The sequence below is a fragment of the Erigeron canadensis genome, chromosome 1, assembly GCF_010389155.1.
Source record: "Erigeron canadensis isolate Cc75 chromosome 1, C_canadensis_v1, whole genome shotgun sequence".
NCBI classification, from domain to species: domain Eukaryota; kingdom Viridiplantae; phylum Streptophyta; class Magnoliopsida; order Asterales; family Asteraceae; genus Erigeron; species Erigeron canadensis.
This window is the reverse complement of record NC_057761.1, coordinates 52,983,326-52,994,618: the sequence shown is the minus strand read 5'-3', so window position 1 is coordinate 52,994,618 and position 11,293 is coordinate 52,983,326. Positions and strand designations below refer to the sequence as shown.

Below are 11,293 nucleotides of genomic sequence, written 5' to 3'. Positions count from 1 at the left end.
GACATGTTGAAACCTTCGAAAGGATGCCTCGTTCTTGCATTAGACTCTCATTACAGTTCGGTTTGCATCATCATTAATCTAGTTTGATACAAATCCTTTAATTCTAACCCTACATGATATATGATATGTTTCAGAGTTGACATTATAGTTCAATATGGTGTGTAATGAATTTCTAAATACAAATTTTTGTAGAACTTTAAACTCCGTACTTTCATTAGTATTATATGATTTTTATATGCATGGGAATTGTGAGTTTAAAAGACTGCGAGTATAAGGGAAAATGGCATATGATCATACGAGCCTTGAACATTTGTCTGAAATATGTATACATATTTTGTGTGTTACTTAAAACATAATATTGTCACTTAAATATGTATACATGTTTTGTTTGTTTTCTGACACAGATTTATAAACTAAGCTTCTACTATATTAACTGTTACCAAGAATTGTGCACCATATATAACTTCAAAATAGTCGCCTATGATGAAAGGATTAGTTAAAAACTTACATAACATAGTAACAACAATCATTGTAAAATAGTAAATTGTACTACTAAAGAACTGATATCATCATCATATGTAACATGGTAACATACTACACCATTACTAAGATACTATTAGAATACCAATCCAAACCCCCCTAATATCCCTTTATAACTTTTGATACCAAAATATATGTAGCTAACTGATAGAAGAAACTTCCCATACCAACAAAAACCAAAATAAAAGGAGGGCTAACAAAAGTTGATATCTGTCATTTTTTAGTCACTAATTTAAGAGTCATGATCAACTTCACAAGTTATTTTCTAGAAGTTGAAGAGCCATGCTTGGAAGTAGTGGTTGACAGATTGAGATCAGTGAAGGAGCTGGTGGCATTGTTGACATTTTGGTCACCCAAAGTTAGCCTTTGCTTAAGCTGTGAAAGTAAAGCTTGATTTTCTTGATTTAGGAGTTGTGCTTTTTTCCTCAGCTTTTCATTTTCTTGCATGATCAAACAGTTCTCCATGTACAGCTTTGAGTTTAGCCTTTCCATTTTTTTTTCTTGTTCAAACCTGTAAATAAAACCACCCATGAATATATATTAATCAATATGCTTGATATAGAATACCAATATGAAATCTTGAACAAAAAAATCATGGTCATACATGTTTTATACTAAAAACATGCAACTTTGAAACAAGAAGAACAGAGGAAAACAGGGCAGAACAGAGGAAAACAGGGCAAATGTAAATATTCGGTTGTAAAGAAAGATAAAAGATTCAAGTTAAGTGTTTGATAAACAAAGCCCATATTGAATCTTTCAAAATTAAAAAAAGATTTATTGAACAAATATAGACCAAAAATACTCACATATACAAGAAACTAGGAAGAAAAAGCAGGGAAAATAAGATGAAAGATTGATATGTAAGTATAAAAAAAACATAAAATATATGATGAAATGGAATATGGGTATCTCCAAAAATGCACTCATTAATGAATGAACTTTGTTCTTTTTGCCTCAACAAAACAAGGCAAGTATAAAGAGACACATCTGTTTCTTGTAAGTGTGTGTCTTTCATGTGTGAAAAATAGTGTGTGCAACAAGGCAAACTAGCTTCAAAGAATCATAAAAAAATAAGAAGAGGGGCTTGTAGCTTTTCAAGAAAGATCACCTCTGAAAAACTGAAAGAAAAAAGCTTTAGACCCTGACTATATTTTTGTGTTGGTATTGTATGAAAGTTGTGGTGGGACAAAATGAAGCAAAAGAGTAGTGATACTTATATATAGGTGGAAAATGGATGGGGGGTGGGGTAGGGTAGGGGGGGGGGGGGTAAGGGGGTCATGAGAGGCAATGAAAACTAATGATAATAGAGATTTTGAAAGGATGGAAAGGAAGGGGTAGAAGGCGGCTTGTAATGGGAAAGGATTTAATGTGCTTCTTCTTCTACAATGATGATTGATTATCAGGTTTTTGGTTTCATTACGTCATGTGAATGATGGGGTCTCAAGTAGGGGTACTTTTGGGATTACACCAAAATACGAATGAAGAAAAGAGTTATTACCATTTCTATTTGAAAATGAACACAAACTTATCATTACAAGTAAAAAGGTTATATACATAAACACACAATGCAAGAATATGTAAAAGTGTCACTCATTATATACCAATTACCGATATCATATGTTTGTTCATTTTGATGTTGTTATACTATATGTAGCCAAATAACAAAATTGTTTTACCATAGTTACAAGTAACATGAGAGGATTCGAAATGTATTGCTTTTGTGAAACGAACACAGTGTTGAATCAAATACCATCATAGTTATTTTTGCTCGAATTTTGTTTAAGAAACAATATCGGTCGAATGAACATATGAAAGCATTATTTCTTCGAATCCATACTCTCGATATATACTTAATGGATTCGAATCTATAATCCATTTTTATAAGGACACAAATAAATATTGGTATGCATACAATTTGATCTTATATTACTGTACTTTTTTTGGATAAGGTTTCTACATACTTTCGTTACCTATGCCAAATACAAGCATTTTTATTTTAACCAACAAAACAGAGGTTATGGTTGACTATTTACTATCCTCAAAATTTACTAATTTGCATATCAATAGCATGTGGTATTCAAATGTGATTAGACATGTTTATTTTTAAAAAAAGTGGGAAAAAAGAAGAAAGGGTGAATTTGGTATTTAAGTGAAGGAAATATGGAAGTCGAGAGATACGCAATGATGGTTTTGGATTGATTGTAACGACGGAGCCCTTTCCTCTGCCCATCATCACCTCACCACCCCCTCTCTTCCAATTCCAACCCCCTCATCATCCCATTTTTTTTCTTTCTAATCAATTCATTGTCTAGATAGATAATGTTTTCTTTATATTTATCTTCTCATTTTCTTAAAAGCAACGTTTTTTCTCTTTCAATATACTTATGTAGCTATTACCCATTTAAAAACGACTTAATGAAAACAAAATACAAAAAGTCACATATGAAAAATCCATTTATAATATTATATTATAAGATCTCAAACTAACTCATTTGTATAGCTTTAAAAACTAATTTAAATGAAAGAAAGATAGGGTATAGTTTCATGTTTTAGTGCATAAAAAGTTCAAGTAATTATTTTTTCCAAAACAATAGTTCAATATATATTCTATAAAATATATTTTTACAACAGTAAAGTTCAAAACTTTTGATGAATACCTTAAAAATGCCCTTAATACGTATATATAATTCTTTCACTTTGGCTAACTCAAGAAGTATTATGATTTTTGTAAAAGTGATCATTCAAGTTAGTAAATTTTTTGAAACATGATGATAGAGATAGAAAGTGGTAGTGATTATGCATAATTAATAATAGAATGATTAGGATGATTTATATAGACCATAAGCACTTGCCTGGTAATTATTTAACAAACATTGATGGTTTTCCAACGAATTTCAAAAGTCACGGCTAGAAGCAAAGTTTATACCCATATCTCATAATTGTGTTAACAATGATGGATAATGAATGTCATATTGTTTCATAATTCGGATGGAATTTTCATCCGTTTCATTATGAATTTATTCTGCACAATTTCAAAAGGATTTGCTAACTAATGGGACAGACACACTAGTTAATAGGAAATCAAATACTAAGTGGTAAGGGTGTAGTGTCAATTTTCTGTCTAATTGGTAAGTTTTGGCAACTTTCCAGCCAAGCATAACGTGACACGTGTCAAAGCCAAACTTTACCAAAAACTAGCCAAAACTTACCAAAGTACATGCTATATTGCCAGTTTTTTGTTAATTCTTGCCAATCACTAAAAAAAAAAAACAACGCTTACTTTCATACGCTCCCAACGTTCACTTGCATCGGTAAAACTAGCCAAAACTTACCGATTAAACTTATCAAAAGAAACTGATCCATGTGCTATAGGTTTGCCAATTTAGCCGATGCTTTTTGCCGATGATTTTTATCGACTACACGCTTTTCCCTAACTAATGAAAATGATATTTTTCACATTAGAGATTGTGTTCATTTAAGTAATTGACACTGACCATTATGTACATGTGGCTATGTGCTATGAATGTATCAACATGAAACATGATCGTCATTAAAAAATATTGGATTTTTCTCGGGTTAAATTGGTTTGAGGAATTGAGGCTAAATCGGGTCGTTTCTAGTAGGGTAATAATCAAACAGGCCGAGGGACCAAAGATATATTTAAAAAATAGTCAGACCTAAATAAAATCAAACCACGAATGAACTGATTTCTTACTTGAGTTTATTTAAACCTATCCAATTTACGTAATCATCGGATAGGATATGTTATAGCATATTGGCTCAACTTATTATCGAAATCCATTAACTAAACCCTTATTTTTAGTCCGCTAGATTGATTAAAATTTATACATACATAAATATATATGTTTTATAAGACACAAGTTTTTAAAAAATATGCCATTCACGTGGAGCGGTCTAAGAATACACCCACAAACTGATGTGTTATGGGCACAACACTGAAACACATAGGCGGATGATCGTGCTACAATTAGACTATGAGGAGTACGGCATCCCCACAGAGATTTTTCGCTAATTGGTAGGGATGAGAAAAAAAACCGTGACCCGTGATCCGACCCGGAACCGGCCCGAACCGACCCGTCCGTAGGGCTAACGGGCCGGGTCACGGGTCAAGCTTTTGTGACATTTTCGGGTCGCGGGTCGCGCGGGTCGGGTCAAGCCAAAAACCGAAAAAAAGTGAAGGAAACCCGTGGCCCGCCCGAACCCGACCTGAACTGAACCGTACCTTCACGGGCCGGGTCACGGTTCCTATTTTTATGCACTTGCGGGTCGCGGGCCGGGCCGGGTTTTCGCGGGTCAGGTCATTTGCACATCCCTACTAACTGGTATTGCCTCCATCAAAAAGGTTTTTTTTTTTTTAAGGCATCTCTTTGGGGCCTCTAGCCAGTCTAGGGGACATCTTTTAATTTTTTATTTATTTTTTTACTTTTACATTATTAAATACATTTATTTATAAGTTATGTTAGGGATGTGCAGTAAGCAACGAATAAAAACCGGATTTTATACAATCACTGAAGGCGCGATATGCTTTCAGATTGAACCAATACGGTGGTTCACCCTAAATTATTCAACCGGATACAATCAGTGATTGAAAATTTTCTGTATATTTTTATGTTTGAGTTTGTGTGTGAAAATCGGGAGAGAATTCTCAAGGAATTCGTAATTGCAGAATGAATGATGCCAGGTCCCATAACTGTCTTTATGGCAGTTAAATTCGACTTTGCAAGATCGGCAAATTAAGTCCCTCAAGTTCCGAAAATTAATTTTTTGAGACATTTTTGCCATAGCAACTTTAATGAAAATAAAAAATTAATTTTCTGAGCCAGGGCTCTGCCCCTTTGGACCCCGCTTCCGGGGACGCTGCCCCCGGACCCCGTTCCTTAGGGGCTTTGCCCCTAAGATCATAATAAATTCATATAAACGTGCTCTCCGCACCACCAAACTTATATGATGTATTATTATGATTAAATTACCAATTAACCCAATTACACTAAAAGATCTAACAAGTTATTATATATAAAATACATCAAACATTTTATATTTAAATAAAAAACACATTAGATACTAATTAGTTATGAAAAAGTTATACTAGTTAACATAAAAACTTATATCTAATTGTTTTCGTCGCTAACACATTCATTTAGGTTGTTATCATTATCGTATTTGGGAAGTGTGGCGGCACGTGGTCTATTCGCCCATAGATGACCAACCAAATATGCCTTTAGCATGTTTGGCACTTCTCTATTTCGAACCGCTAACCTATTTTGAATTCGTTGTTGTGTCTGTTGCATCCGATAAGCCAAGTCTAGAGTAGAGTTATTCAGGTTGAAGTTTTGACAGTAACCTTTGTCTTTGCCATCATGTTATGTAAGATGTTATAAACATATAACACGTCAATCATGGTCTCTTTTTTAAAAGAAAAACATTTGTATAAAAGTGTGGAGAAAATGGTAAAGTTTGTATTAAAAATGAGATGAGTTTTGAGTTTATATAAAAAAGGTTTTGAAAAAAAAATTCAAAAAGTTGTAATGTGGATAAAATAGCCGTTCACGGCTATAAATTATTGGGAAAAAGTGAAATGAGAGGCAGGAGATTACATCCGGGTGATTTTTTTTGGGCAATGCTGCCCTTCGGGACAATGTACCGGTCAAAAGTGGGGCGGAGTCGGGCTAAAAAACACCTCACTCTCTCGTTTAACTACTCCCTTTTTTTCATATCACTCATTCTTTTCTTTTTTCTATCCTTAATCTAACCCATATATCTTAGATCTTTTTTTTTTTTGAAAATGATTAATTCTTCTAAAGATTAGCTTAAAAATCTTTCTAAAATTATTAAATAATAATGACACATAGATTTAATTATTTTTTTTTTCTAATCATGCCTGTTGATTTTTTCACATGTTTCTATCGAATATTTATGAGGTTTTTTAGGCTATTTTTTTAAATGGATTTATCATTTCTCATAATTTAAGCATGTGTATCATATAGTGAAATATAGTTAAAAGTCAATACATGGATGAGCATCAACTTTCACTTCATTAGCATACGCGATAGGACAGACAAGCTGTTTGTTGTCATGTTTTAGCAGAAAATCTAAATAAAATTCAAAATGAAGTGTTTGACCATTGGCAAATGAATATATATCAATACTAGTAGCTATATGTCAAACTTCACAATCATGGCTTATAACATTACCTCACTATCCATTGAATCAATCGCCAAACATCTTGTCCCCCAGATTACTTAATTGCCAAATGCTAAGTTTGGGTAAAAAGATACACAATCAAATATTTGTCTTTCACATCCTAACAACTACTATAAAAGTACTTTGTATATAACTTTCGTTATCATTGCACAACTTGGAATGATTTAGGCGACATTATATCAACAAAGAAAATAATTAATCAACCTAATAACATGATGATGACATTTGACATAATCGAATGAAGAGATTAAGAAAAAGAATGAGTGAATTACACTTGTCACATGATAAAAGTTTTAGGTTGATTTTTAAGTTGATATATCAATACTCGTATGTTAGTTGTTACCATGTAATAAAACTAACCGAAAGTATAAAAAGAACCTCTCTTAATTCGTCTCGTATATCATGTAATCATGCTAATTTAAAAAAACTCCATCATTGTAAATTGTAATCATATCCCGACTTTTAATTATGTAACTCGATTCTTTAACCGTGCACGTACACAATCTATTATCTGTATAAAATAAAAATACTAGATCATATATTGCAGCATATTTCGATCGTATTCAACTGTCAATACTAAAAAGTTTTTATTAGTTCAAGTGTTACTGCTTAAATCTAAATGAATAATATTTGTACTAATCAATTTTTTTTTGAAAGTAACTAAAATAATACCAACATTCATTTACTTTATCCTTTTATTAAACATTGAATCATGGTAAAAGGAAGTTATGATTTGAGAAGGAGGTGTGATATGAATGACTTTCTAATATTAAATGTATGGTAGTGACCAAAAGATTTTGCATGGCAATTGATAACAAGCTAACAACCATTCATGGGTGCCTCATCTCCTTATACCATCATTATTTTATATGAACATCTTTTCTATCATCATCATTATTTATTATTATTCATTTCCCCATCTTTATTATACCCTCATATTTACCTACTGAATAACATTTAACAATATATAATTTATCTCTTTCATAAGATTTAAATCTACAAGTATTTAGGCCTCAGCTAACCCTGTAATTCTTTTTGGTTCTTCCTCACTGCTACAATAGCTTTTTCCTCTCCTTAAATCACTTTTTCCTACTCACTACCAACCCTACCTCTTCCTTAACTTTTATTTATTCTTATTTTATATTTATCTTAAAATAACATAAACTTAATTTTATTAAAAAATATTACATTAATAAAACACATTACAACTAAATTTGAAACAAATTAAATAATTCAAACATTACAATTAAAATTAAAACTAGATAAAATTAAAACTTTATAACTTAAATTAAAACATCACAACTAAAATTAAAACTACATTATTAAAACTACGTAAAACTACTCGTTGTCTTCCTCATCCTCCTCGTCATCCTCAACATCGGCATAAAACTTGCTCCCCCACTTTTGTTGCAAGTGTCTTCGATATGACATGTGCGCCTTCAAATCTTTCCTCGACAAACTCGTTGAAATCGGTTTGGCCAAAAACTTCATGGCATCCCTAATCTGTGCCTCTTCCAAAGCTTCCTGTTGCATTCGAACATATGCAATAATACTTTGGGCCGCTTCGGAACCCGACGACCGCTTAGATGTTACATCGGATGAACTAGACAACCTACGACTTATGTTGCGACCCACTAGTCGCCTAATCGGGTCCTCGCCAAATAACCCTTTAAATGAGGGTCCCGTTTGACTTGGGGTCGCACCACGTGGTGAATCATAGGCAATCAAATCTACTGCCGGAGCCGGAGTCCTACTCGTCGAGACGTTGTCGTTCCGAAAGTTGACCACCTTTTGAAGATGCTCCCAACACCTTTGGTAATGCTAATGTTTCTCCCCTATTTGTTTCTTATACAAGTCTATGACCACTTGGGACACCTGTTTGTCATCCGACCCGCTTTGTCGACCGTGCTCGGTAACCTTCTTGTACATCGCGCCAAATTCCTTAACCGCCTTTTTAATCTTGCTCCATTTTCCATGAATTTGGCTTTTGGTTTGAGAGCCGTATCTCATCTCCTTGTTGAACATTGCTAACACTTTATTCCAAAAAATGGCATCCGTTTGATTTTTACCCACGATCGGGTCCTTCGAATAATGCACACAACATTTCGCCAACAACTCCACATCATCATCCTCCCAATTTCTTTTTCTCGGTCGCTTGTTTGCCCCACCTTCTCCGCCCCGCTGTTTGAACTTCTTTTATTTCATCATCAACCAATGCGATGCTACCCGCTTTGGGTGCATCTTGAGGGTTCTGTTGTTGTTGTTGTTATTCCATTTGTTGTTGGAATTTGTTGCCACATATCTTGAAAGGGTTGATTTTGGTTTGCGTTTTTGTTATTTCGAGACATGATTAGGTGAAGATTAACAAAGGATTTGAAAGAGAATATGTGTGTGTTTGTTGTTTGAAAGAATAATGTGTGTGTGTGTTTTTAAAAAAGTAAGTGGTGTTGTTTAAATAAAAGTTAAAAAAGAAAAAAAAATTAAACAAACAAACGGTCATTGTTTCAAATTCGAACAAGATTTTTTTTTTTTACGTTAACTCAAGGAAGAGGGAAACAAGGAAGAGTCAAGAAGAGGCTCGGTGCTAACGCGGGAAGAGTGGACGAGGGAGCCAAGACGAGGTGTACGTCGGGGTTGGCTACGACCTTAGTAAGCCATAGGGTGTATGATGTAGTTAAGAAAAATTTGATCTTTAAGAAAAGAAAAAGCCTTATGCGTTCGTTATAATAATGTAATATAGAACTTGTTGCCAATGGGGTTGGTGACCCATTGGTAAGGTCTTTAACCTTTGAGTGATCCACCTGGGTTCGAGTCTCAGTTCTCACATTTATGGGGTGAAGTTATATGGATTTTTTTAGAGTCCTAGGTTTCATCTCAGACATGCATGTAATTTATGAGTAAAAGTAGATTGAAATGTCTTTCTTAAAAAATTTTTAAAAAAAATACAGAACTTGTTACTATATTGGACAATGGTCACCTAATATGTGTGTATAATGATTTGTTCTATGAGTTATGGCGTACTCGGGTAAATAGAGAAGGATTATAATTATGCTAGCTACTCGCGTAGGATGAACAACGACGTGAAATAAAATGAAAATTTCCATATCTGATATTAATCATCTTACAAGTTACAAATGTATGTTACTCATCCAAACGTACAAGTGTAAATTATAATAAACATGTATATTCGTTAAAAAATAAAATAAAAATAATAATGTTGTACATAAATAAATTTTTAACTAAACAAACACTTGGACGTACATGCAAATGTGGGGATGCTCATTTAAAATTATATATATAAAGAATTGGTTGTGATATTAAAAATTAAAATTCATGTGAAAACCAAAAAATTGGTTAAATACAATGTAATTTGAAACTTAATTAACATAATGTGTTTAAGCTATCCAACACCATCACCACTACCACCATCATTGTCGGACAATTGTGATACGGTACGAGTGAAACCCTTAATCGAATAGTTATGCTTCGTCCTTCTCGGTAGCCTACTTCGAGACATTTATAAAGGGATTGGAAACCGGGCGCATATGGAAATGGTATGGATTTGATGAGTTACGATCCAAGAAATAGTGTGGTGGTTTGATATGGAAGGGCGCTGCTCTTACTGTTATGGCTCCGTCATGACGTCGTCGGAGGAGGAGCAAGGAGAGATGATGGTAGTGGTGGGGCAACTATAAACAACATCTATTAAGTTTTAAACCATAATGTGTTTAGTCAGTTTTTTGGATTTCATACAAATTTTAGTTTTCAAGTGAAGATCCCACTATAAGAAGAAGTAAGATATGATATAATTCTTCATACATAATGTGATCATCTTCGCATGTGTATATATGACCAGTTTAATTAGAGTGTATCTATACTATCTTATAGAAAGAAAAAATGATAAATCCTTTCAAAGATTATCCTAAAAATTTTCTTAAAATTATAAGAAGGTGACATGTGGTATCCATTTATTTTCTTTGCTAATCATGCCCTCTGATTTTTTCACATGTCATCATCTAATAGTTAGGAGAATTTAGTTTAGAAGGATTTATCATTTCCCAATAAAAAATAGCTCAATGTTGAAAGTTACATTGGAGAAAATGTCTAAGATGCACTTAATGATTATATTACACTATCATTTTTTATCTTTTAAAATATCTCCGTTAACCCTTTACATTAATTACTTTTACACATTAATTATCTACACCATTCGACGCCACCAACAGTCATCCCCACCACCACACCGTTTCCGTTACGAACACCAGGTGTTGCATGGGTACCGTGTTAGTATACAATTATATACATTATTAAAGCAAAACTATGTAAATAGTAACTCGCCTACATGCATGGCTAGTTACTATTCGTTCACATTACAAATCGTATCATTATTTAGATCTTGTTACATCGCATCTCATTTGAGTTTTTCTAAGGGTTATTTCTTCGTTTTTTTCACATGGTTCATCTAATCTTTTGTGACCACACCCCGTTCGACTACTCGCATTTTGTTACATGATTATATTGAGGATTT

The 11,293-nt window shown here is 33.3% G+C and overlaps 1 protein-coding gene across 1 annotated transcript; it reads right to left on the bottom strand.

Annotated features, from left to right (window-relative positions):
- Window positions 1-529: 529 nt before the first annotated feature.
- Window positions 530-1,723, bottom strand: LOC122585845 (protein LITTLE ZIPPER 3-like). Its single transcript, XM_043757967.1, has 2 exons — window positions 1,652-1,723; window positions 530-1,051 (listed from the first exon to the last, which is right to left on the bottom strand). The coding sequence occupies exon 2, from the start codon at window positions 1,030-1,032 to the stop codon at window positions 799-801; it is 234 nt and encodes a 77-aa protein (XP_043613902.1). The 5' UTR covers window positions 1,033-1,051; window positions 1,652-1,723; the 3' UTR covers window positions 530-798.
- Between the last annotated feature and the right edge of the window lie 9,570 nt (window positions 1,724-11,293).

What these genes read in the sequence shown, in the direction of transcription:
- LOC122585845 (XM_043757967.1), bottom strand. Translation starts at nt 1,032, where the DNA reads ATGGAAAGGCTAAACTCAAAGCTGTACATGGAGAACTGTTTGATCATG.